This window comes from Chanos chanos, chromosome 4 (assembly GCF_902362185.1).
Source record: "Chanos chanos chromosome 4, fChaCha1.1, whole genome shotgun sequence".
NCBI lineage: Eukaryota > Metazoa > Chordata > Actinopteri > Gonorynchiformes > Chanidae > Chanos > Chanos chanos.
In genome coordinates this window covers 29,736,729-29,764,245 of record NC_044498.1, presented here as the reverse complement: position 1 = coordinate 29,764,245, position 27,517 = coordinate 29,736,729, and the positions used below count along the sequence as shown (strand labels likewise).

Here is a 27,517-nt window from a genome sequence, read left to right as displayed (position 1 = left end):
GTGTGTGGGTGTGTTTGAGTTTGGGGAGGGAGCTGTTCCCTGGAACATTTTTAACCTATGGTTTACAAATGTTATGTCATTAATTCCGTTTAAAATGTCTTTGCTTTCTTTGCATGATACGGTTAATAATAATTTTTCATATCTGAAGTCTTCCACAGAAGCATCTCATAAGGTTTTACAAAGCTGGCCTGTATTGTTCATCTCTTCTGTCCTAACAGAACTGTTTTTTTGTTTTTTTTGTTTGTTTACAGATGTTGTCCACATGAAAGTCTTAATATTCTGTACAGAAACACAGCTGGAAATTGAGAAAAATTAGTATATCACAATGTGCTTCACAGAAGTAAACAAATCAACATGATAAATCCATCCAATGTATTACTTAATGAATGAAGAACTAATCTTTGAATTAAGAACACAACAAATGTACAACCGACAGAAAAGCTGTGGTTTTCAAAAAAAGAAGAAAAATGACACTCACAGCAAATCTAAACCTGGAATGAATACTACTCACAGAGTCATAGTCAAAATGATATTTACATCCAAAGTAAAGACACATAAGCAGATTCCCTAATGTCTGTTAGATCAGTTAAGGAAATATAAGCCTCATCAACTTTAATAAATAAAATACGTTTTGTTCACTAACATCCCTGCTGAAAATCCAACAGTGAAGACTGCGGTAAGGCATTCTTAAAAGCTTGTGCATGCTTGCATATTTGAAAAAGAATCTGCAGCAGATTCATCAAAAAATAAATAAAAGCCTCGCACACCTGGGAAACACTGTTATGGTATGTCTGGTTACATATAAAACTAGGCTTTAATGAGACGTAGGTTCTTTGTTTTGTATTTGGTTTGCAGGTTGTGACTGTGATGGTGTGAGTGAGTGTGTAGGTTAGACATCAGGTGAACACACACTGTGTGCTACTCCTACACTGAAGCTGACTGAGAATGGCAGAGTGTGTTGTTCAGCATTTAAGCAGAGAACAGGTGTTTGTCAACTGTCTGTCTCATTAGTAAGTCTACCAAAAAAAAACCCCAATAAACAAAACAAAAACAAACACCCCATTCACTCTGCGTATCATTCAAGTTTCAAATATGGTTTTACGTCTCAGCAGTACTGTCCTTGCACTGACCCTCCTCCTAGGTCTCTACATGAGTCTTAAGAATCCACATGTGCATATAAAACTATCCCTTTGATTGAGAGAGTAAAATAGTCATAAAAAGAAAAAAAGGCTGTAAAGTGCAGGATGCTGGTGTTCACATCTCCACGGTAACACGCAACATCTCCCTAGAACCCGTCATCTTCATCATCACATCCGTAACCATACTCTGCAATAAAAAGAACCATAGATAGTGTTACAAAAGTAACAATATTAAATTACCACATTACAAAGACTGACAGTAAAAATATCCAATCGCAAACAGAGCAACAATCAAGCAGACAGACCGCACTGAGATCCCCACAGACAATGGCATGCTGAGGTGGGAGAGCACACTGTGACTGTGTGACTGTGTTTATGTAGGAGGAGATGGGACCTTATTAAGGAAAGTCAACTGACCACTTGCTACCCAGTAACTGCATAGCACTGACACAGTTTTCCTCTTCCTCCTCTTCCTCTTCCTCTGCCATGTCCTCATAGGTCCACAGGGCCGCTCTCCACCACCACCCGCATTCTGGGTAGGGAACTGCTGCAGTGGCTGCTGGTGGACCACCGGAAACCAACTGTATAGGAGGAGAAATTCTTAATTAAAAAATGAGTTTGCTTTCATGTAATGAGGCATTAAAAGCTTTAAACCCAAATATTGCTGTATCAATAACACATTTCAACAAGAGAGAGGCGGGTAGGAAAAACTAAGACCTAAAAAATGTAAAAGAGGAAAGTTTGAGACAAAAAGACAGATAACAGGTGAAAAAATAACCATGCAATAATAAACGTACGCCAGATAAAAAGTTAATCAGAGAAAAGAAAGAGAGAGAACATAGTTGAGGACAGTAAAGATTTTTTTACCTGATCTAGAGCGAGCCTTTTAGTGGCCTGGGCTGACACTAGCGGCCGTAACCTTGGAGACAGAGGGAGAAAGGTGAGGACATTTCACAACAAATACAACAAACGTGTCATGTATATCTGTGCAATATCTCAGATCCACAGACAATGCACAGACATCCTTCAGAACACAATGAGTGAAGACTTTGAGAAGTTTTGTAATCAATATTAAGATTAATATTAAGCCACAAAATAAGTGAGAGAGTGTCTGTACACAGACAAACATAGTCTGGCTTTCGTGAGAATTCTTAAATTAAGACAATGTAAACAATGAGGTAACACTACACATGTCAGCCATTGGTTGGTAGCCAAGTATGCAACACTGTTCACTTAAGAGCTAATTGTTTGGTTGCTGCTAACTGTTATTACTGAGGCAACTCTGACGTTGTTGAAATTTCTGTTAAAGTCACATTAAATCAGACAGTTTAGCTAAGCGACACAGGACTTCACAGCAGTAGTTTGTTTCTCTGGTCAATTAAGAAAATGCCGGTCCTCAGCAGCAGCCTGTTAAAAACACACTGCCACTCAACAGAGTCATGCTGTTCTCAGCTGCATGAGGCAGCACACAGCTGGACCATGGCAAGTACCGTCTGTCTGAGAGCAGAGCATGTACCGTCTGTCTGAAAGCACCAGACAGGAACACAAACATGATGTCACATTCCAAACATATGATGCTGCTCGTGTGTTTTTTCTGCAGGACAATATTAAACTTTAAATACCAGCAAAATCCAGTGCAGTCAAACCCTGTCATCCCTACATATTTCACTAATAAAATCCCAGGTCTGACTGATGATCACTTTAACTTTCTGGTGATATAGGTTGTAATTAGTATGCTAACACTTATAGGTTGTGACTGGCATGCTAACACTCATCAGTTGAGTCCTTGTTTGGAAGTCCATCATTTTGCACAGATCAAACAGTTAACAGAAATTGTATTCTCAGATCCCATTCTCCGTGTCCTCCATACCTCTTGCCAAAGTCACTGGTGACCTTGCCCAGATTCTGAGAGGCTGGGTTGGGCTTGCGGTTGCGGGTGGCAGCCTTTTTGGAGGCAGTCCCGTGGTGAGGCTCCTCATCCGACTGTGCAGGACTGTAAGGGACTGGTTTGCTGAGCTGACGGAGCACATCGTAGTTGATCTTGGTGGAGATGCGTTTTTGCTCCAGCATCTTCTCAATGGCCTCATCTGCAGTGTTCGCTCTGATTGGCTCTCGCTTCTTTGGTGGCCTCCTTGGCTGTGGGTGACACGTGTATTACAAGAGCGGACCACAAAACTGGTGTGAGGTCTTCAAATGGCGCACACTTGTATACACTGATGTTACATTGGTTTAATTTTAGGAAGACAACAGACACTGACAATATAGGACCATTGTCAGTATTTGACCATTGACAGTATCGTTAGGAAATTTTATCCCAAGCTAAACATTATCCTGTTCCTTAGAGTCTGTCCAGTGGAAAATAAAAAAGTACCTTACTTTATTTCATGGACTCTAAAAACTCTTGTGTAAAAGCAAACGACATTGATGATATTTAGAGGAATGTCAAAACACCAGACAGAAAAACAAATTACATTTTTGATAGTAACACAAAAAAGCAAACAGCAGACACATTGTGTTTGTAGAATGACATACCCTCAACATCAATGCAACGAGACGTTTTGGTATGACTGATTAATGTACCATCTACCTTAGTGTAAAGAACACTGTATTACCTTACGCTCCTTCACAATACCCAGCTCCTTCTCTTTAGCCAACTTCTCCTCTTTTTCTGAAAGTGAAAAAAAGGAGCTCAGTCAATTAGGAACCAAGAAATGTTGTGTCGGGAGTGTTAAAGGTAGATGAAATCTCACCTTTCTGTTCTTTCAGGTAATCTGCATTCTGAATCATCCAAAGATCAGTCTTCACCTGGATCTCTTTTTCATTCAGGAGATACTGCAGAAGAAAAAAGACATGTTTATAACTAATCACCTAATCAGTGTTAGTGATGTCAGTGTCAGTCTGTTGTGTACAGACGCGCAAGACTGAAAACATTCTGGGTTTCACAGACACTATCAGCTCAAGTCAATGTGAAGAAAACAAGACAATTTAAAGACATTCATACTCAAATCACACTCACCCATTCAATCTCAGCATCATCTATACCATTCAGGTCCAGCTCTCCATTCTCTGAGGTCATCTCTAAAATAAAAATGACCCACCCCCCAAAAAAATAAACAAAAAAAATAAAATAAAATAAAAACCCAAATGTGTCAACATCTAAACAGGAAGTAAATTCAAAAGAGGCAAAAAACTAAGAGGGAAGACAGATCTGTGATTCTGAATCTGGAGTGCTTAAAGCACACAGATCTGTGATTCTGAATCTGGAGTGCTTAGAGCACACAGATCTGTGATTCTGAATCTGGAGTGCTTAGAGCACATTCCTGTCCTTACCGTTCTCCTGCTCGTCTCTGATGCACTGGTCCAAAGATTCAGACAGGCCCAGGCTTGCAGCCACGGGCAGGGGGCCCAGCAGCGAGGCCAAGGACGGACGTCTGCCTGTGAAACACTCTTCCTCGGTTCTCTCCTCCTCATCCTCCTGTGCTTCAGTGCACAGCTCTCGGCTTAAGTGACATGCTGCAGCCCTCAGCTCCTCATCCTCTCTCCGCTCTTCCTCTTCTTCCACAGATACCACTGAGATGTTATCACCCAGAGAATCTAGGGATGGAGTGGAGGGTGGACAAACAGGAGGAATGCACAAGGAATTAAAGAGAGAAATGGGAAGAGATAGAGACAGAGTTGTGTCTTTTCTCTGTATCGCACCCTGTTTTGCTTTGTCTCTCCCTTTTTTCAAACAGTACTCTAATGAGTGTCAAATCCAAATAAGATTTGCCTGAGCTGCCTGAAGTCCTCAGCGTGCACATTTAAAAAAAAAAAAAAAAAAAAAGGGCAGATTAAGTCCATTTTAACCACATGTGCTGTGTGATGATACAAAAATCTGTACCAGAAAACAAATAAATACAATGGAAATTAACAGAAATTACGGCAAAAGAAAAAAAGAGGATTGTGTTGTACTGAGGTTGTAGTCTCTGTCAGTGTGTGTGTGTGTGTGCGTATGTGCACGCGTGCATGCACGTGTGTCATACCATGTTTTTTTCCATATGAAGCGTACATGCCCCTGGGTTTGGGTCGGCAGTTTTCCAATTCCATCTCAATTTCATCCTGATAGCCGCAGATTTCACCTACAGTATGACACACACACACACAAACTGCTGACAAATGTCTCTTTCAAAATGGAAAAAAAAATGGAAAAATGTTCAAATTTGATGACCATTTCTGCCTTTTACCTTGAACTTCATCTATTTTCTTGGCCAGTGCTTCTTCAATCTGTTACAATGAATATCCATAAGGTCAGTTAATGGGTAAATGATACAGGCTTCCGTTAAACTGCATGGCCTAATCTGGAGAAGTTAGAGAGACTACTGACTGTTCAGTACAGCGAGAATCAAACAGTCTGGTGCCGGTGCCAAAAAACTGGCACCAGCACGGCACTGCAGAATTGCTGGTTCTATAAGTTGGAACCACTGACGTCAGGGGCTATGCAAATAAAAACCATGCAAGAACCAATCAGTTCAGCGTTTGATGTGTTTGGTACCTGACGCTCTCTACAGAGGCAGGAGTAATGAAAAAAGTCGGTAGGCCAAAGGCTATATGTAGCATGAAAATATGTGTATGACTGAAAGATGTATGGGCAACAATTTGTGTCTACATCAACACGGGCTGTTGTTTACATGTTACACGAACTTAGTCGGACCCAGAGTGGTAGGAAAATTTCTCTCGGCTCTGGCTGTTGCAATTAGACCACTGCAGACCTTCATTTAAACACTCATTTAAACTTTTGAGCGAGGTGACAGGCTTACTATTTTCATGAATTTCGCCCCCAGAGCAAAACTTTTTAGGGCAAAATTCATGAGGTGTTTCATGGAAGCCTAGCGTAAAAGTAAATTTATACAAAGCAAGCAGATGTGTTGTCCGACATTTTTTTCCCCACGGAAATTACCCAAACTGTCACTACATAGCATTCGGTTCCCAAACCTGTGGAAATGAGTTTGTTAAATCTAAACACTGTTTTCTCTCTTCAAGGGAGAGGTGAGTGGTTTTACCATGTGTGTCATGTGAACTGAAAGTTCAGTTAAAAAACAGCAACACAGAGCGAGGGTTAATTCCAATTTCCCTCAAGTCAATGCCACCGATCTGAAAACCAGTTTTCATGGCCTCATTTTGATATTTATTCCTCAACAGGGAAAAAACACATTAAAAACATATTAAAAGGTGTGTAACTATGGAAACTAAGAGTGTGAGTTTATACTGAGCATGAAAGGAAAGAAAAGAAAGCAAAGGGAAAAAAAAACACATGCTCTCGTTCTCTGACCTCTTTCAGTTTGAGTTTCCTCTTGCCTGCTGTGAAAGAGGGCGGGTCACACTCCTTCTCTAGGTCCACCTTCATAAACTCCTCAATGGTCAAGTGACTAGTGGGAGTGTCTTCAAACTCCATCAACCTGTCAATCAACACACAGTCAGGACAAGGTGGAGTTGGTAATATGCACAGGTATGAGATGGACTCCTTGGCTCACAAAGTAAACAGACAGCAGTAAAAGAGTCCATAAATGCCATCCTGTTTGTAGGGCCCTTGTTGCTGCTTGAGTATTCACCTCTTCCTCAGCGTTGCCTCACACACCTTCACGACACTGATCACCTCCTTCACCGTCCGCCGAAACTCGTGCATGCGAGCAGCAACCAGCAGAGCTGTCCGGGTGTTAGACACATAGACACAGACAAACACAAACAGACACAGACACACACAGGAGAGTTATACACTGGAATTTAACAGAGGCAAGAGCGGTGAGACAAACAGATGAAAGATGGTTCAAGTGTGAGACACCCACAGGCTCTGTGAGACACCCACAGGCTCAAGTCTGTTTCTAACTCAGTCCTACTAAATTACAGTAAGCTCAAGCAACATCCCACAAACATTCACTCAACAAAAGTTACTCTGAATTGTTAATATTCACTTGACAAAAGTGACTTTGAATTGGGGTGTGTGTGTGTGAATGTTCCATGTATTGCTATCTTTCTGGACACCGGTAAGTCCCCAGTAAGATAGCATAATCTGAAAAAAGTGCTTGGTGGGGACAAAATGCTGGTCCCCACTAGGAGAGCAATGTTTGCTAAACTATATTCTTGTTACTAGTGAAACAAAAAGTGTCAAAACATTTCTTTGGTTAAGGTTAAGGTTAGAGTTAGGGCTAGGGATAGGTTAGCATTCTTTAGTTACAGAATAATAGGAGTCAATGGGAAGTCCCCACTAGGATATGAGTACAAACTTGTGTTTGTATGTGTATGTGTGTATGTGTGTGTGTGTGTGTGTGTGTATGAATTGTTAAAAAAGATATCCTTCTGTAGAAGAGTCTCTCTGTGGGAGATGGGTCAGTCTGTTATCGTGTATCTGCACGTTTTCTCTCTGTGGATTTTCTCTGTGTATGTATGCAGTCAGCACTTTGCATTTGTGTCACCATCAATTTCAGTGGCACGCTGCCAAATCACGTCACATGCCATCACAGGTTCAAATCTCAGTGACATCACAGGTTGGGTTGGGTGTGGCAAAGAACAGTTGACTATGCTCTGTTACATAAATGTACAGGAACAACCACAAGCACCACGTTCACATAGAGACACTTGTAACCTGAGTAGGTGAAATTAAGAGGTGGCTGACACCTTCCAAGACTGGTGTTGGGGTCGTGCCATGTGTTGTAATGTGTCAAATGGTAACTGGCTACAACATTCAATAACAATACTCTCTGCATACCACTATTACAGCGTATGAGTTTTTTTCATTTAAAAACTGTCTATCACACAAAAAGCCAAGAGTATTGCTTAGCAAAATAATAGTAATCAACATCAGGATTGCCCAAAGGTTCATGCCATCTCAATGAGAGTGATCAGCATTTAAGTTTTTGAATGTGGCCACTATTTAAAGGATATAATCTGCATTCGTGTAACTGTGTACGTCAGAGATGTGAGGTCAAATGGAAAGGTCCATCATGAAGTTGCTATGGTTACCTGCACCACAGAGCCCAGAGGGTCGGCGTCCTGTGTGCATCCAGTCCCTTTTCATTCTCTGCAGCAGCCTCAGCGCAGTCATGGAAACCTCATGGTTCTTCTCTCCAAATTCCAGCAGCTGAGCAAAGCGTGGAATATACAGGCAGGGATCTGGAGAACAGACATCACGTGGCATTAAAGCTGCAGTCTGACAGACAGACAGCAGATTTACAGAGAGACACTGCTACAACTATGCTAATGATCGAAGCCTGAGCCTCATGCAGCTTTGCCCTAAGAATGTTGTTATTTACCGTAATACCTCTAGGACAGGACAGTGAGTATGTATATTTATCTTTATCATTTAGCTTTAGAGTGTATCACAAAAAATAAATCTAAGACTATTTACATTCCTACATGCATAATCACTAGGGAGCTGTTTAACGGCCTTTTCAGTCCTATCACTTCGCTGATGTGTGGATGACCCTTCATATCACCATCATCTAGTCCATACGTCAGCCAGAGTGTCCATCAGATACACTGGAGATCTGAAAACCAAGCCAGTGTTCTGATACTGTGGAGCGTGGCACACTTATATAAACACTGAAGCACAGTTAAACCCAGACTTTGCCCATATAGGGATGGGCAGATTGCTAAGATATAAAACAATGCTGCTATATTCTGTTAATACTCATTTTGGCATCATACCCTAAAAATCAATCAGCGTCTAATTGTATATGACATTCTCGGTATATGACACCACCAAATGGCCCATGCCAGAGAGTATCCAGTGCTATGCTCTATCCCTGTGTTTGATAAAACAGTTTGCATGTGAAGGCACTGAAATACATGAGAAAGAAGTTACCTATTGCTGGAGCATTGATGCAAAGCTCTCTGGCTAAGACCAGGAAGGTTCGACCCAACACGTATACATTGACCTACAGGGAGAGAGAGAGACTGGCAGTGCGAGGGAGTAATTCAGCACACGGCTCATGGGTAAATCACGAATGAATCCAATGCAATCGGTTTCTGAGACTCTCTGGGATCCTAACCAAAACCAAACCATGATTGTCTTTTCCCTGTCACACTAATTTAAACACACATACGCACGTCTTCACTGCTTGTAACCACGGAAGATGGCTTATGTAGTCATGGGCTGTCTCAGGCCTTGTACGCATATAGACACACACACACACACACGTATAATGGCAAGAATGTAATACATAAACAGACTGGAGTTTTAAACATATGAGCAGGCAGAGCTCAGAACGACTGAAAAATAACATAGACTGGAATTTTCATACAATCAGGCTTTTGTCATGGCTGGATTTTACCAGGATCAAATATGTGTGCATGTGTAATCAATCTGACAAGCAACTGGGCCTGACTTTAAGTGGAGGTTATTGAGTTTGGCGTCAGCTGTGAAAGGACAGAGGATTATGGGACAGTGGAGGACACATACCTGCAGAAGGTCGCTCAGATCCAGCAGCATGTCTGAGAGGAGTTATGGAATTATCAAAAAATAAATAAATAAATAAATAAATAAAAATGGTGTAAACATAAGAGCCAGAAACGCCTGAGGCAGCAACAAAAAGCACCACAGACTTGAATGCATGACAAATAAGAGATACTGTGAGACAGAAAAGAACACCTAAAATTCTTCCTACGAACTATCCACAGAGAGAGAGAGAGAGAGAGAGAGAGAGAGAGAGAGAGAGCTAAAAGCTCTAACTAAAGACTGTTTAAGAAAGTGATAATGTGAGTATGTCTCCTTTCAATGGACCATTGCACTCAGAGTGACACATTTAAGACAATGGCTACTCAGTATTAGATCCTGTTATAGCCTAAGACGTGAAACTCTCTCTGCTTATGTCATTCATCCAACAAACCACAAATCCAACCACCCATCCATCTCACACTGAACGCCACACCCCAAAATGAAGACAAGTGAGAACAAAATCTCTCACACAAATCTAACATATGAAACCGCTCACATGCATATATTACCTCTTCCATCCCTAAGGATGCAAACTCATTCTCTCTTTCCTGCTCCGACATTCTAACTCGGTGTGAAAGGATACGAGGTGTGCCCTCAGTCCTGCAGACCAGGTACAGGCAAGCAGCCACGACATGCGTGACCTTACGACCCCGGGTCAGGTGTTTGCAGAGGGCCATTTTGTAGAAGTTATAGGCTGTGTCTAAACAGTGCTGGTTCAGCTGGAGCTGATGTCCAAGGTGGTTTATCTGACGTTTGGCTGAATGAAACACAAACAAGTGTTTCACTTTAAGAGAGTTACGTGGCTGTCTGTGGGCTCCTACTTTTAAAGTGTGGTCTACAGTGCATATTTTCAAAATGCAAAATACCCACTCAGACACCGCACTCACACTCGTGCACTCAAAGTCTCACAAATGCTGGACGGCAGATGCCACTTTTCTAAACTAGAGGTCTCTCAGCTCACAAATAGAAAGCCTATGAAATCACAGGCACAAGCTCTCAGTGCTGACAAGTCAGGTCTCTCCAGTCTGAGTGACAATGACATGAACAACTCCAGATGTCTTTTTACTTCACTCTTACAGCCAACTAGGCAAAGCAGGTTTGAGTAGTGTGAAATGAGGGTTTGCGCAGTGCGACATGAAGGTTTTGACTAAGGGGGTTTCGAATACTCTGGGAATTCTCACCATTCTGCAGCGTGATCGCCCGGGACTCCTTCCCCATCCCAGAGTACAGATTCCCGCCCAGACAGGGCACATTTCCAGCAGCTGCAATACACCAACATACAACACACAGAACAGATCAGTCAGCAGAGAGTAGGAGAGAATGTGTCCAATCAGACCTTTGTCATTTTCTGGAGTATGGAATAAGCAGGAAAAATATAAGACTGTAAGAAGTCCGTCACTCAAAAAAACCCACAACATTTGTAGGGAAAGGTCATTTTACTCATATAGCCAGCTAGTCCAAACAGAAATGGATGCATTTACCCCCTCAACTGAGCAAAAAGCAGTACTGCAGGTCTAAAATGAGTCATTTGGTCCCTGAAGTTAGTCCAGTGTGAATCACGCTCTGTAAGGTACCATTTTAGCAGTCAGCACAGTAAAAATTCGTAGGAAACTTTTTTCCTTAACTGTATAAATAAATGACAAAAATAAACATCACTAGTAAACATATTAGCACATACTAATCGTATAGTAAACAATAATGAAAAAACACAGATGTGAACTACACACCTTATGCATATCGCTCAATATATTCCTCCAATTTCAAGTTTAGGTTTGTGCTTGAACACTTTAATTTTGTTCACTGTGAGAAGAGACACAATCATTAATTATAAACTTGGACTTATGAAATGCAACTAGATCAAGGCAATTTCCCTGCTACGCTAATAACTGGCCTCAATCCCAAAAGTTTTGCAGATATTCTTATGTTTGTGCCCGACTCTGGACTTCTGGAGAACATAATATCTATAAAATGTCTCTCACATGTATTTAACATATATAAAAATTTACAAAATTTATATCACGGTATAATTTGAATCACAGACGGTAATACGGTAATAAATGCTTCTGAAGGGGTAAAGCACTGGTATGGCAACTGCATGGCAGCTACTACTGAACTCTTAACTGTATTACTAAGATGTATTTCACATAGCACAGAGGTATTTTAAGAACAAGTACATAGGGATGGCATTTATGTGGTCCACCGCTGACTTTTTTTCTCGCAAGGACAGAGTTTCGAAAATCCCTCGATTAGTCGATAGATTAATCGATAGAAAAATAGTCATTAGTGGTAGCCCTAGCGGCAATTATGTGGTGGTATTGAAGAAAAACACTTGTTATAATCAATTGAAGTGTTTCAGAAATCAAAAAGGTAAATTCATAAAAATAAAACAACGATGTGTTGGTTTAAAATATTGATGTCGACACATTTTCAGCGTCTACGTCATGGACATGAATTAAGTCAACTAATCGCAGCAGCCCTACTTGTAGGCTTCCACGCAGCTAACTGCCTCGCAAAGTTTGCCCTACTGGTTTTCATTCTGGGGGTGTGGTCGCAAAAACAGCAAGCAACTTTAGCTGTCCTGTTAGTGGCCGCATTTCTCTGGTAGCAGTTTGAGTGCTTAAATGAAGGTCTACAGTGGTCTGTTTGCCCCGACCAGAGCCGTTGGGAGAGTTTTTCTACTGCTCTGGCCATTAACATGTAAACACCGACCCGTGTTGATGTAGACACAAATGGTTGCTCATACATCTTCTAATCATATACATGTCTTCATGCTATATGTAACCTTTAGCCTCTGCCATCTTGGTCAGACATGTTTTTGTTACTCCCGCCTCTCTAGAGAACGTCACGTACCAAACACATCACACGCTGAACTGATTGGTGCTCGCGTGGTTTTTATTTGCATAAAGTTAGAGATTCACCATCTCAATTTCACTTGCTTCGCCGGATTTGCTCCGATTTCACCCAATTAGGACGAATTTCACCCCCATACAACCTGAATGAGAGCGAAGCAAAATTCCCTGCAATTCTGTACCGGTCAGCTCGGTATAGTGAAAATCCATACTGTAGGGCAAATTCATACCCATGTACTTTCTATACATGAAACATACTTAAGAGTAAAACAGTCACTCATTTACAATTTACAAAAATGGTTGTCAGTTTAACTCTACTTACTAGTTTAACTCTACTTTTACTTTTTCCACCCTGTGTGTGTGTGTATATATCTCTATGTGTGTGTGTGTGTTTGTGTGTGTATATATATATATATATATATATATATATATATATATATACACACATATATATATATATATATATATATATATATATATATATATATATATATATATATATATATATATATATGTGTGTGTGTGTGTGTTTGTGGGTCCACATCCTAAAGACATCAGTTAGTTGAAGGAGACCTGTCTGTTTATGACTGGAAGCAAAACCCCCACATGCACATTTCAGCCCTCCAAGAGACGGCAAAACTTTAACTGTCTAATCATGGTCTAGAACTGGCTATTCAGTTACAAATTCAGATGGGCCAGATCTCCACACCAGACTTTTTTCATTGAATTGAAAGCCTATTTACATACTGATTTTGTGTGGCTTGAGAAATGTTGGTGGAACTGCTGGAAAGTGATGTGTACGGGCGAGGGGCATTCCATGAGTGCTGATATATACGGTAAAAGAGCACTGGGACGTTTTGCCAAACTCAACTGTTGTGTAATTTGATTGTGATCCCCTCTGAGCCACTTCGCTCTTGGACAGGATTTGGTTTGCAGGCCACCAACTGAGTAGGCCTGACGCAGCATGAGTACACAACTACACGACCACATGACTACATGCTGAGGACATGATCAGATTCGAGGATAGCAAATCTAGTTCATTGGTGTGAAAATGACATTGTGAAACCTTCCTGATTCAGACAGGGATTAAAGCAGACGAGAGACACACAGCATTTCATGAAAAAAAAAACAACAAAAAAAACATAGACCCTTACTCTTTGACTGCTCCTTCTCTGCTTTCTCCCACCAACTGATCCCCACTAACTAAATGAGAAATAACCATAAAAGGGTAAACAGCGTAGCATCCAGATGTGTTTGACAAACCACTCTGCAGAATTAAAACCAAATGTGAAATCATAAGAGCCTGTTGGACATGCTTGTGTCTGACTGACACATATTCTTGTGTTTGACTGAGGTTTCTGCTTCCAGCAGCCACTTTAAAGTCTTACTGTTCTTTGGTCCCAGTGAACCATCGTGCTCTTGGCAACAACCTGACTGAGAAGACGGTCAACTAACATATAACAACTGTCACTCACCATCTCCGGCCACAAACTGACCAACAGCTGAAGAACCTCCTCCACTGTTCTCCACAAAGGTGACCTCAGAGACGATGATGTTGTCCTCCAGGACAGAGCCACAGCCCATGCAGACAGCATCTCCACGAGCCTGGTCCACATCAATGTCTGTCCCACCACAGTTCTTACACGTTCGTGGACTCATGGTGGTGGGGGCTGGGGGGACTGGTCACCACTCACAGGGAGAGAGGAACTAAATACAAACCAAGCAGGGAGAGGGTGTGGGTCATAGGTCAGACATGTCAGAGATATGGGGGTGCAGAGGGAGAGAAACGTAAGCAACGTAAGCATACATGTCCATTAATGAAATGAGGGTCGTTGAAATGTTTCAGTAAAATCTGCCAAACTACACATTAGGATCCGGCCGCGCACAAACGCCTTTCTGTTTCAATCACAAAATAAATAACTTCAATTTTCGCGTCCTCGGCCTGTGGTGCTGTTTGTGGTTCACCAAACTTGCGCAGCTGCAAGTGCATCCACGTTGCAAAATGACGCCATTTGACGGCGCAGCTATGAATTGGGGTCACTAAAAACAGATAATGTCAAAATATATACGTGTAGACATACAAAGAACATCGCCCTTTACTTAGAACTAACAAAAAGAATAACAAAGGATAGCTGCTATAAATGTTTACAAATCACTAGGCTAATGTGTGTGTAAAGTAACAAATATAATACAATGCTGGGTGTCCCATACAAACTTGCGACCTAGCTACACGAATCGCTTTTATTGCTATCATTCGCTCTGCTTATATGTCTGACAATTCGGGGGTGTAATCAATACGCATTATGCATTCTTTTAGACAAGCCGTTGACAATAATTAGTAAAGATGTATGCACTCTTAACTCAGCAGAAGTACCTTAACTGGGACCGGATCACTCCCTAATTTTCAGTCTCCAACAGAATACAGGAGAAATATTTGTGGGCCGTCTAGAGTCTCTTCATGCGAGCTAGAGGTTATGGCACAGTTTCACAGATACTATCTATATTCTAGTTAAAAATTAGAGATGACAGTCTTAAGTGCTCGGATACAGCATTTCATCAGTTGTAGGTACGAGCACATGCTCTAACCAGCTTGCCATCAGGATGAGACCAGTATTACAGCAGAGAGAGGGGAGTGCACCCTATCGAACGTTGCTTTGCGTTCTGATTTATTCATAAATTGACAAAGAGATCGCATATGAACCAATAAAAGTCATTGTAAATAGATTTATATAACAATATTTAGTTCATGTAAATTATTCTACAAAATAAAATGTGTTAATTTATACAAGACATCACGTTTAATTTCCTCTAATGGTATAGCCTAAATGGATTGCGTATGCGTCAAGTAAGACACATATTGCTACTAACTCCAGATCTGAGATCAGTTTTGCTCTTTTAGCAATAGTTGGAACTGTTAAAGCTGAGTGAGAAGCTGGCCCTGGATCAGAAACCAGGCGTAACTGCTGCTAGGGATCAGTTTGCGACGATTGCTTTTGTCTTGCTGGAAGCGCCTATGCCAGCGTACGGATACGGGGGTCAAACAAGATTCATTATCCAAAAATATCAGTCCATTATCAGACGGAAAAAAACACCTAGATTTTTCACACGTCTGGCGAGCTTCCGATTGTCTGCAAACAGCATGTTTAAGTATATGAAATTTGAGAGGGAATACATATTCAAAACATAATTTCCTTTACACACATGCAAATTACAACTTTCACAATCAACCTAAAATTAGATAATAAAAAATCTACCTAATTTCAACAGTAGACGCGACAATGCGTGTTTCCATGACGACATCAGAGGGATCGTGAAAGTGTGTTTCCTTTGATAAAACAGTCGCTAAAAGTTGAGATAAAAATGCAAAGCTGGGAAAAGTAAAAGTAGTACTTTTGCCAAAAAACAATACACTTTACAAAAACGATTATCAGTTTAACTCTACTTAGAGCTAGTCTGTTGGGATGAACTGGTCTCAAATGGTCTGTACTGGTTTCAGCTGGTTCCAACTGGGTTTTCAGATTCTAATGGTTTGCCCAGTTAAGAATACCAGTTGAAACCATTTAAAACCCATTTAGACCAACAGAGCCATGGGCAGTGGCTGCTTCACCCATTCCACCCAGTTGAAACCAATAGGATGTAACTGGTGTTGTCTGCTATTGATTTCAACTGGAAACAATTGGTCTCAACTGGTCTAACAAACCCTGCACTTGGTGAGAAAGTGCTGTAAATTGAGAATGCACTCAAAAATAATGAAATATAACGAAATGAATTGTTTGATTCATCAATTAACAACGTACAAAGTGCACTAAAGAGAATACATTGTTTTTTGAAAATGTCAAGTCATTTGTAAAACGTTTTAACCGTTAGTGTTTCTTTTAAAAATAAGTGTTTTTAAATTGAACATGAATTATCTATAGAAAACAGAAAAGTACAGACAAATACCTATTGTTTACAAAAGCAGAATTTTAATCAGAATTAGAAGAATCTGACAACAAAAGGAAACTGAAGAAACAAACACATATGTACATGAATGTGTAAATCATTACAAAACCATTTGAGAACTTTGAGAGCATGTTTCATAAAAAAAAAAAAAAAAAAAAAAAAAAAAAAAAAAAAAAAAGATTAATGAAAAATCACGTCAAATCCTCTGACTTTTCTGCATATGGCAGCATGTAGTAAAAACACCCCATATCCTAGGTATTTTTCAGGCCTAAATCAGGACTGTAATGTCATGTTCATGGAATCCAATCACTGAGAAGTAACTTGCACGTCTAAGGAAGTTTGCCTAAAAACCCTCCTAGAAAGTGGTCTATCAGAACCTGGTCTGAAAATTCCTGCATAGTAAGTGTTTGGCTGAACAAAAAAGCGAAGGCCAAAGTTAATACTGAATCAATCAATACTCCAAAGTATGACAAAAATAAACATGTAAGCAAAGGTTCCATCTATGACACCATCTTCACATCTAGACACACATGCACGCAATCACACTCATTCACAGTGGTGCCACGCACAACATTTTGTGATGTTTTGTTTCATTATTTAGCACATTATTTCAACATGTCTTTTAGCATTAGTCATTAATCGAGCTAGGTAAGGGAAAAATTTAATCAGTCTTCATACCCAAATTATTGAAACTTTTTCTTTTTTAGGAAAACACACATATGACTGTTGACTGTTGAACTGGATCATTTTTGGTGTCAGGGCTCAGAAGACTCAGAGACTTCATTCTTGCCCTAATTAAATAAAAAAACCCAACAACTCAGGACTCAAGACCAGAGAATATTCAGACTTTTTTCTTTCTTTGTTGGTTTTTTGTCAAATTTCTTAGTGTGAGAAAGGCGGTCCCTGAGCAGTGCACAAGGTTAAGGCACTGTCGCACAGCACAGAGGTGCCTAACGCTTCACATGCCGCCAAAGAACAGGTCACCCCACTCCCAAATCCAATTGGTGGGCTATGCCGCTCAGGCACCTGTGTGGTTCCACCTGTCATTGTGGGAAGGGCAACCTCCCCACATTATGTCACATGACAATTTTACACTGTTCGTAATTGGAAAAGCTGTAAAGGAACATGTCTGTGTGTAAAGGAATGTGTGTGTGTGTGTGTGTGTGCGCATGTAAAAAGGAAAGTGTCTGTCAGTGTGTTGTCAGTCACTGAGGTTTAGACAGCTGCAATGTGAGGGGAAGGCTAATGAGGGACCATGGGGTAAAAAAAAAAAGGAAAAGACAGCGTGAGTCTTTCCACTCCCATCCCACAGTAAAAAAAAAAAAGTTTAGGTCATCCTGTTGTGTGGGACAAAAATAACTGAAAAAAGGAATAACAAATACAAGTGCTACAAAAAACATTGTAAATACTTAGCGAATAAAAAGTAGATAGAAACACAGCCCCTTGTGTTAAAATATGAATATCTGACAAAATAGTTTCATACAAAACCTGTAATACGTGAGACTACAATTAAAGCATTTATTAAACAGGGTCGGTATCTATTTACATATTCATATTGCACTAAAATCAGTGAATAACCTGGATGTCCCTGCAGGACAGGCAGTCAGCCGGTCTGCTCGTCTGAGCAGAGAGCAGAAAGCAGAAGGTTTAGATAAAGTGTATGTGAGAGGCAAGAGAACATCTCAGAGTACAGGTGAGACTGGATAACATAGAACACTCCGCTTTTGTGCACTTCATTTCTCGATTCTTCGGTTTTTGTGTTTCTCTCTCTCTCTTGCTCACTCCTCTTCCATCCTTCATTTTGGCTCCCTCTGTCGTGTCACTGGTCCCTGGATTCGTAAAGCAGTTTAGCTGCCTGAGAGAACACACAGGTACACACAGGTCTGAATATATGGCTCTGCTTTCTCTGCCCCACAAGACAGCCTTCATTAAGCAACCTGAACGAACCATACAAATCTTACATCACAGTAACAAACAGGCAAAATCAATGATCATAAAACCATTTAAAGTGACCTCTTCCAGATTTTATTATTAAGCACGACGACTAAGTGTAATGATTAAGTCAAGTGTGTAAACACTGACCTGGACCTGTGGAAACACAGAGGACATAAAAACAGACCTGCATACATCATAACCTTATATGCGTCCAGACCTCACGATAAACAACCCATGAGTCTCACCTGTTTGACTGACCTCAGCAGAGAGAACCACACACTCACATACATATACACACACACAGTCTTGCCTTGTGCATGGCGACCAGCCAGGTAGAGGCACTCTTCCTGTCACTGGCGGGCTCCAGACGGAGCTCCTGAGTTTCCTGACTGCCAGTGGGTTTGTACTGCAGGACCATCCCACTGACCCGAGTGGACCCCCCTGCACAGACAAAACAAATGTCAAGGCTCCCAGTATACCATACACAGACTCATCACTGTCCCACACGGCCAGGGAGGAAGCTGTGTGTGTGTGTGTCTGATGTCACTATAATTCCATTTCAACATGCAACATACAACTGTCACCTGGCTAAAACTGTTTACATATTGATTAAAGAGCGCAACTATTTAAAATAGGACAGTTGTTGGAATGCTCTAGACACCTTGATGGAAAGAGGCTGGTTTAAGCACAGATAAAAGCTGAGATGTATTTAAGACATTCTCTTGATATTCTTCATACGCTCTTTTGTTCGGTCATAGACAGACTACTAAACTGTGCATGAGGTGTGCAAAGGAGAAATTTTCCCCTCTTTTACAAACTCTGTAGATACCCAAGTTACGTCATCATAAGTAGTTTTCTGAATTACAGGACTTTGTGTACTAGAGTCTCTTAAATGGGATCAGAAAAAGCAAGGCTAACCACACTTAGACAATCCCATAGATCAGGGTACACTAGAGCACACACACACACTAGAAGCTAGGAGCAGTGGGCAGCTGATGCCCAGGGACCAACTCCAGGTCTTTTACCAGTGTCTCGGTTAAGGTCACTGACAGGAGTACTAATCCTAGATTCGAACTCAGGGCCTTCTTACTGGGAGGCAACAGTGCCAACCATTGAGCCACTGTGAAGCCAATGTGGCAGCTAGTGAATCTCACTACACCAATGTGACACTCATACTTAAATGAGGCAGAGGATGTTCTAATCCACATATGACCGTGTAATTAAATGCCCGCTATTTAGAATGCTTAGGGTTCAAAAAAGTGAGACGATACTTCCACTGAATTCAACCAAAACTTAAACTTTCGTGTTGATTGCTGCTGTGCTCTGATTGGTCCGGTGACAGATGTGTTGGCGGGACACTCATAACTGAGCTGCAGCCGAGGCCTGTGCTTTAGCATGATGACTCTCTGCCAACAGCTGTAACCTCTCAGCTAAGTGCTGGACATTAACTTAATCTGATCCTTTCATTTGTTTTTTTTTTTAACACACCCCCTGTTTAAGGGAACCAGACCAGAGCACATAGGCCTGTAAAGTTGTGGTGCCATGTCATGACTGTGTCATCACAGCAGTGCTTGAGTGGAAGGAATGAGATGGAGTCACAACACCACTGAAAGCACAATAAACAAACACAGCATAGCCACATACACCATGGTCAGTTCCTAATAATTAAACAACAAAGGTTTTCAGAAAAATCAGCAGCAGACATCCACTGAAAAAATCTGGGGCTTGGCATTTGATTGCTTGTGATCATCCTGCAGCATCTAGCCAGGCTGTGACTTAAGAGTTTAAAACCAACTGAATTTTGTACTTTTTGACAAACAGACAATTTATACAAGAACTGACACAGCGTAAGCCACTGCAGAGGGGTCGCTGCAAATGGTTGTTCACAGAATGCAACACACTCACACACCACAAGAGGGCATGCACGAGCTGCTTTTAATGAGAAAACCTTCACTGTCTGTCCCACACCACCTCAGTCTGCTGGACTTCATCTGCCTCAAACCAGCTTCTCTGCCATAAATCAGGATTTTGTCATACAAATATGAATGCATGACTGGGACAACGTGTGACAGAGAAAAGCAGTCTCATTAAAGAGCACACTGACAACAGGGTGATGGGAGGGGGTGGAGAGGGAGAGAGAGAGAGAAGAGGGCAGAGGGAGGGGGAACAGCAGAGAAAAATAACGCTGACCTTCAGAGATAGACTGACTGTCCATCAGACTGGTGTAAGTGTAATTCTCTAAATCAAACAGACAGATAAGGCCAAGAAAGAGAAAGTGAAAAGTCTAGGAAGACATCAGATCTGTTAATAATGAGACAAAATCACAGCCCATAAGTCAATGCACGTTGTCCTGGTGCCACTGAACAAAACAGACGTGTTATAGACTAAAGGAAATATATACCGTGAAGCTTTGAGTAATAAACAGAATGTTCAGAGTTTACTTCACACCTGGGCCTACTACAAATCATCAACATGGTTTTTTTTCAGATTATTTCAACAGAAAGTTCTCATTTGCAGTGTGAAAACCCAATATGTTTGTAAATGCATGACTATTAAATAGTAATACATTTGTGACTGATCTTAAGCAGAAACCATGTAAAAAGAAAAAAACAAAACAAAAAAATTCTTGCGAATGGTGAGCAATAAAGAGGATTCCTCATCTTTTAATATACTCATTCCTAATATTCACTCCTTTTATTTTCATTCATTGAAACTTTTTAAATATTCAAATACTTAAAAAGGAAAAAGTAGGACTGTGACATCATTGACACTGGAGCCCATACAAATGATATTTGTCTCAAGTTCAAAGTTTCAATATTCAAATGTTATGACAGTTTTAAATGCTCAAATTCTACTTGGATAAACTCATAGATGGATGGATGGATAGGGATAAAAGTAAAGGTTTTGACAGTACCCACCAGAACCATTTTTCATTCTATCCTACTTACACATTTAAAGAAGTTGAAATAAAAATTCTTGTTAACATGAATCAGTAGATTTTTTTATGCGGTTTTTCCACTAAAGATCTGTCAGTGATTAAACCACAAATATCCATAAGCACACCCACTTTACAACTGTGTATATGATGTATTTACCATAGCATATATCCTGTCTCTACCATAGAGTGTATCTCCTGTCTCTACCATAGTGTGTATCGCCTGTCTCTACCATAGTGTGTATCCTGTCTTTACCATGGTGTATAACCTGCACTTTCCATAGTGTGTAACCTGCACTTTCCATAGTGTGTAACCTGCACTTTCCATAGTGTGTAACCTGCACTTTCCATAGTGTGTAACCTGCACTTTCCATAGTGTGTAACCTGCACTTTCCATAGTGTGTAACCTGTCTTTACCAGAGACAACATCTTCACATCAACTCACAAAAAAATATTTGCTCATATCAGCCAACAGGCTAGAGAAAGCATGTTGTGTCCACAGAGAGGAGCAGTTTGTTTACAGTCATTGCTACCTTACTACTGTCACATGACCGCTTCCATTGCACTAGCTACAGCAAAAACAGAATGCCAACAAAGGAAGGGACGAAGGGACATTTTACTCTAGTATTTTTAAAAAGCGAAAATCTAGGGTGAAAATCTAGAGTTCACTGCATATGTCTGCCAGTTGGATCCTATGTCCGTGATCAATAAACAATTTAAGGTTTAATGCAATATATTAAACTATACAGTGCTTCTGAAACAATTTTAACAAGGTCAATCACACAAAAATTGAAACAGAAATAGAGAAAAACTCGAACTATCCCAGGTCCCTGAGACCCTTAAACACAGTCAGGTCATGCTTTTTTAATAAGCTAAAGCCACAGACATGCCAAACACTATTTTCTATTTCTTATCTCAAAGCAGAATTTCATTTGAAGTAAAGCAGAGCCAACTGTTGACTGTCAGACAGTGAATTCTGCATTTCATCTGTGACTGTACCAGCATGGGACTGAACCGTGAGCTTTACAGACTGTTATCAAATCAGAGAACCCTGAACTACACACACTAAATATACCAGTCATGTCAAACATACTAACGTCTGTAGCCTGTGTTTTTACAGCAGCCGCACATGAACAATACAAAATATTGTAAAATACAACAAATCTGTTCAGTTCAGTGAAGTTGTTTCAAGATAATCAGATGACTTTGAAACACGTTTAATAGTGCCTAAGGAATTAAGTTTAAAAGATAAAGGTATTCTTTAAACGGAGGGCAGGTAATCTCTACCTGGGAAGCCACACTCTTGTTTTTCACATTTTTGTTTCAGAACTGGACCCCTGGTTTGCCCCATTCATGCTTCCTCTGGACCTGACTTAGCTGTCTCAGCTGGTCCTTTAAGGAGTTGGATCAGTAGCCGTGTACTGTGAGTACCCAGGAGAAGACTTGCCTGCCCTTATCCATCACGCACTTGATCTGTAGGTGCAGGACAGAGACAAACAGCTGTGCACGGAGAGCCTCACCTGCAGAGGACGAACCCTCCGTCAGCACCTGCATGCTGGAGATCCGAGAGAGCTCCACCTCAAAGTGTCTGTCTCCATCCAGGAAGATGTACCTGGGTGAGGGACGAATTTAAAGGAGAAGCAGAGGTTTATTAGCATGCTGTCCACATAAAGGCTTTCAGTAATGGAGATGTCTCACGCACGTGTGTGTGTGTGTGCTTGTGTGTGCTTGTGTGTATACCGGTGGTTGTTGGACAGACGGCAAACCATGGTCTCTGACTTCTCTGAATCACCTACAGTCACCACAAATGTCCCCCCTAAACATCCAGAAAGAGAAAGGGTATTAAAACATCAGCCACTCAAAACCAACCTACAGACTGTGGCAACCTGTGTGATAGACTGCACTCTCAGCTCACCCATTTCTAAAACAGACTTTTAATAACCCACTCACTCACTCACTATCTTAGCCGCTTACCCTAATTAGGGTCGCAGGGGGTGCTGGAGCCTAACCCAGCATGCATTGGATGAAAGGCGGGGAAACACCCTGGACAGGTCGCCAGTCCATCGCAGACTTTTAATAACCATATACTCCTATTCTATTTCATTATGACACACTTCTTATCTCAGTAAACCAAAGTGGACAGATGTGTGATTTAGCAATCAAGCCCCCCACATATTGAAGACAGTGATGCACAGATTACTCACTTAACAAACAAAAATGTGTAAATTAAATTCAGCAGGCCCTAACCCTAAACCTAATTTGAGAAAAATGGAATCAGGGCAAAGCGATTTCTTTCAAACATGCACATACACTGACACACACAGGCCTGTGATGCTATGTGACACTGCAGCAGTGGTGTCTCTGCTGTGAAAACCAGGCAAACATAGTTGTCCTCTCCAAGCTCTAAAATAAAAATAAAATGACAACAGAGGAACTGAGTTTGTGTGTGCGCGCACACACACATGTGTTCAGTGGAAGCTCACCAGCCATGAGTACTTTGAGCTGTTTGTCATAGAAGTCAAGCTCTTTCTGAGAGATGAGACCACATTCCCCACACTGCCTCACTGGATCCACAAAGCACATCCGGGGCAAGGCCACCTTCTTACTACAGCATTTATCACAGAAACAACGGCCACAGCGCCGGCAGTGGTGCTGCAACACACCCACACAAACACGCACACATCAACGATAAAATGTAATCATGACAAGCATGTGAACTGCAACACACACACCTCTTCTTAAACAAAATCCCATATAACCATTTGCAAACACACTGTCACTCATATGCTGAGTACACACATGTGGTCAGAAAAGCTGAGGCCTGAGGAAAAGTCAGATACAGAGCATAAGGAACAAATAAAGCAGTCACGGCACTAACTGTAACTTCAGCTTGCAGCTTCACACCACAAGAAACTTATAAAGTGATATTAGCTTTTACCTTTCTGGTGATGAAGTCAAATTTAGTGTCACACTGCATGCACCTAGAGCACTGAAAAAAAGGAAGAAGAATTTACTCAGAAGTGATTACACACACATGCAGGCACGCACGCGTGCGCCCCACACACTCACACACACACAAACACGCCAGTCAGAGCCCACAGCACTGCTCTAGTGCAACTGCCACTCCAAAGGTCACTATAGGTTAGAGAGAGAAAACAGCAGCGTTTGAGTTGGCAGTTGTTCCTCAAATTCACCAGTGCTTTTGCTCCTTGGGTGTGTGGAGTACGTATAGGGTGACATCTCCCACACTCGATTAGTATGACTTCTTACCCTGACCTATTAAAGGCAGGTTTGGATTCTGTATCTCAGTCAAGAATCGCTGCAAACAAAACTACCACTAATTGCAGAGGATTAGATGATGAGCAGTAAGTTAAAGTTTTATCCTTTAGGTGCAGTAATTATCTGTTCTGCGGCTGGGGAAATGACGACTCCAACATGGAAACGCTCAAAATTTCCAATTTAAATGCTGCAAAACTAAGTACTACACTTCAAACCGGATATGCTTGTGTAATCTATGCTGACAAGCAAAACTGTCGTCCGCAGGTCCTCAGTGTAAACCTGAGAGGCATTGTAACAACACGTAAGCGCGACCATAACTGAAGTGGTCACACCGCAAGAGTGAGAAACGTGTCCATGTCAAATGGATCAGATAACACAGACCATATCTCTAAACAAATTAAATGATTCGTTTCTTAAACTTCGATAAGGTGTTCGAGAAGGAACAAATGACGGATAAACAAGTGGGGTTACTTAATGCCACTGACCAGCGCAAAATTTTCCGTTACAAAAATAGATAAACAACGTTTTGAAGTTGTTAAAGTGAAAAAGTAAAAAAGTTATACTCCCCATAGCCTATTCACTTGACAAAGCATGTATCGACCCAACACAGTAGCGAGACCAACTGCTGTGACGCCACTTTATTTCTTAGCACGAAGAAACAGTTGCTGATTCGACAACTCCTGTTATTTTACGTATATGCTAAACTGAACGCTAGTCAACTTCCTAGCTAGTGTCACCAGCTGTGAACGTGACTGCCAATATTTTCCGACGCTGGACTAGCTAGCTGGCTAAACTAGCCGTCCAGGAGACGTGCACTAACCTACGAAAGAGGATTCCTTTGCTCGCTATATACCAGTAAGTTAAAAATCAATATTGCTCTATACACCCGACATAAGGACTTTGCTTTATGTTGATAGCTTAATGTTCTACAGCTGTCGAAGAAATCCTGCTTGGAAGTACACCCTCTGGTTTATGTTCATGGACGTGTACCGATGAGCAGATGTTGATGGGACATATAATATTCCGAATTATATCGAACGCATGCGATACGTGTCACTATATTCTCCAAAGACCCGGTGTCGTCGAATCAAAACGTGTACTTATGTTTTATCCTATTCGCTGGTAAACGACTCTCCGCAAACGAATACTTTGTTTTGTCCAACGCCCAAGTTGGTGGGCCAAGTGGAGAGTCTGAGCAGTAGCTAAACTGGGCGCATCTCCCATTCTTTATCTCTCTCTATTTTCTCTCTCTAAAACACTTACCTCCTTATCAGGAACCCATTGCGGTTCATCTAAAGAAAAGGGACTACTGAAAGCTCCATTCTCTGGTACCATCCGAAGTCCGCTTGGGCTACGGACCAGTTTTTTGCCGTTAGGCACCGATGACATCTTTCCATCAACTATTGTACTATCCCAACAGATCAGGTTAGCGAAAACGCCCTCTGATTGACTCACATCTAGACTAATCAAAAGTCGGAGAGAGGTGTCATGTGATCCATTAGGCGGGACACAAACATAGAGTTTCTAGGATTTGTGCATCTCTGGGCCCGCCTACTCGGCCTTTGCCCACAAATGATGGCACGTGCCACTTGACAGCACGCAGCTGTTTGGACAAGTATTACACGTATTTTGTGCAGTTTTTGTTCACGTACTCTAACCAAAAAGTGTGAACAAAAATATATATTGCCCAATTCAGCTGAGGAATAACTGGACAATAATACTTTAGAATAAATGACCAATGGTTGATCGTTTTTTTAAGTAGTGGTGTTGGGGCGGGGGGACGGAGGGGAGGGGGTGTAATTAAAGCTAATTAAAAAAAGAGAGATGTGTTTCACGCATTGCTTTTTTTTTTTTCGTTGGCTGATGTAGACAGAAATAAAACCTAAATCTAATAAAAAAAATACATATCTCTAAAGTAAAATCTTTTTCCCTCATTCTTTGATCAAAACATTAACCACACCAAAGTCATGTGGAGATGGTTCAGACCGTCTGGAATGGCAAGCTTTCGTCTCTGCTGACTGCTCGCTCTCAGTTCTAGTCTTTTATTATTATTTTTTTAATTCTTAACTTAGCATTGCACTCAGTTATTCCTCGTTGTGAATGACATTATAGGCGTCATACATCTTAACATGAAACTATAATTAACACAAATGAACATGAGAAGAACAAATCAGAAATTATTAAAACATATAATTCTGAGAAAAAAAGAGAGATATTAACATAGGACAGTCTACACAGACAGCTAGACACTTCAAAGGACAGACTGACTAAAAGACATAGATAGATAGATAGATAGATAGATAGATAGATAGATAGATAGATAGATAGACAGAATTAACTAAGATGTAGCAGTTTAGTGATGCTGTTAAATTCAGTGATAGGCTCTGCACATCAATGCGAATTTGAGTTGCAATGTAAAACAATTCAAATCCCATATCCATGCACAAGAAAATTGTACTGATGTCAGTTACGGATGAATTCTTTTCCATTTGTATGTTGGTGTTACATTTGAATCTGAGTTTGCCCCCCCCCCCCCATAATTCACATACACCTCCTGTCTAGAGATTATTGGATGTATAGTTTATATTTCCCTACCACCAGGGGGTGCCAGAGTCTGTGAGATAATGACTCACTAAGCCCATCATATGAAGTAGTCTTGCGTATGAGGCACTATGTCTGGTGTAACAGTTCATATCAGGCTTATAATCGTTACCAAAGCAACTGTTGTACAACCCCTTCTTTCCCAAAACTCCAAAATATATTTCCATACAATATTACAGAACAAATTGAATGTATACATATGTACACACCACAAACATATATCATACACACTTGTTTACGGAGGATTTACCAACAGTATGACTCCAAACAGAACATCCTCATGCTTGGTGCCTAGGGTCTGTGGGAAGTGAGCACAAGTTAATATACACATTTGACTTACTAATGGCACATACTTTTGCCATAAATA

General features: G+C 40.9%; 2 protein-coding genes across 2 annotated transcripts; both read right to left on the bottom strand.

The window, feature by feature from the left end:
• Window positions 1-696: 696 nt before the first annotated feature.
• Window positions 697-14,944, bottom strand: LOC115809449 (transcription factor IIIB 90 kDa subunit-like). The gene is made up of 19 exons (XM_030771118.1): window positions 14,833-14,944; window positions 13,934-14,165; window positions 10,791-10,871; window positions 10,193-10,366; window positions 9,574-9,605; window positions 8,977-9,049; window positions 8,136-8,285; window positions 6,728-6,821; window positions 6,448-6,574; window positions 5,363-5,402; window positions 5,162-5,257; window positions 4,470-4,733; window positions 4,156-4,217; window positions 3,890-3,971; window positions 3,752-3,807; window positions 3,010-3,275; window positions 1,978-2,058; window positions 1,557-1,686; window positions 697-1,326 (listed from the first exon to the last, which is right to left on the bottom strand). Exons 2-18 carry the CDS (start codon window positions 14,115-14,117, stop codon window positions 1,632-1,634), a joined length of 1,917 nt encoding a protein of 638 aa, XP_030626978.1. The 5' UTR covers window positions 14,118-14,165; window positions 14,833-14,944; the 3' UTR covers window positions 697-1,326; window positions 1,557-1,631.
• A 2,008-nt stretch (window positions 14,945-16,952) lies between these two features.
• zfyve21 (zinc finger, FYVE domain containing 21) lies at window positions 16,953-25,938 on the bottom strand. The gene is made up of 7 exons (XM_030771119.1): window positions 25,813-25,938; window positions 24,209-24,259; window positions 23,754-23,922; window positions 23,011-23,086; window positions 22,791-22,882; window positions 18,646-18,776; window positions 16,953-18,255 (listed from the first exon to the last, which is right to left on the bottom strand). Exons 1-7 carry the CDS (start codon window positions 25,936-25,938, stop codon window positions 18,220-18,222), a joined length of 681 nt encoding a protein of 226 aa, XP_030626979.1. The 3' UTR covers window positions 16,953-18,219.
• Window positions 25,939-27,517: the final 1,579 nt, after the last annotated feature.

Excerpts from the sequence above, each read along its gene's own strand:
- LOC115809449 (XM_030771118.1), bottom strand. The coding sequence starts at position 14,117 with ATGAGTCCACGAACGTGTAAGAACTGTGGTGGGACAGACATTGATGTG. Across the intron at positions 10,872-13,933 it reads TCAGTTTGTGGCCGGAGATG|CTGCTGGAAATGTGCCCTGT; the intron begins GTGAGTGACAGT and ends GGTGTATTGCAG. Across the intron at positions 4,734-5,161 it reads TTCATATGGAAAAAAACATG|ATTCTCTGGGTGATAACATC; the intron begins GTATGACACACG and ends CTCCATCCCTAG.
- zfyve21 (XM_030771119.1), bottom strand. The coding sequence starts at position 25,938 with ATGTCATCGGTGCCTAACGGCAAAAAACTGGTCCGTAGCCCAAGCGGA. Across the intron at positions 22,883-23,010 it reads CGTCTGTCCAACAACCACCG|GTACATCTTCCTGGATGGAG; the intron begins GTATACACACAA and ends TCCCTCACCCAG. Across the intron at positions 18,777-22,790 it reads GGAGGGTTCGTCCTCTGCAG|GGGGGTCCACTCGGGTCAGT; the intron begins GTGAGGCTCTCC and ends TTGTCTGTGCAG.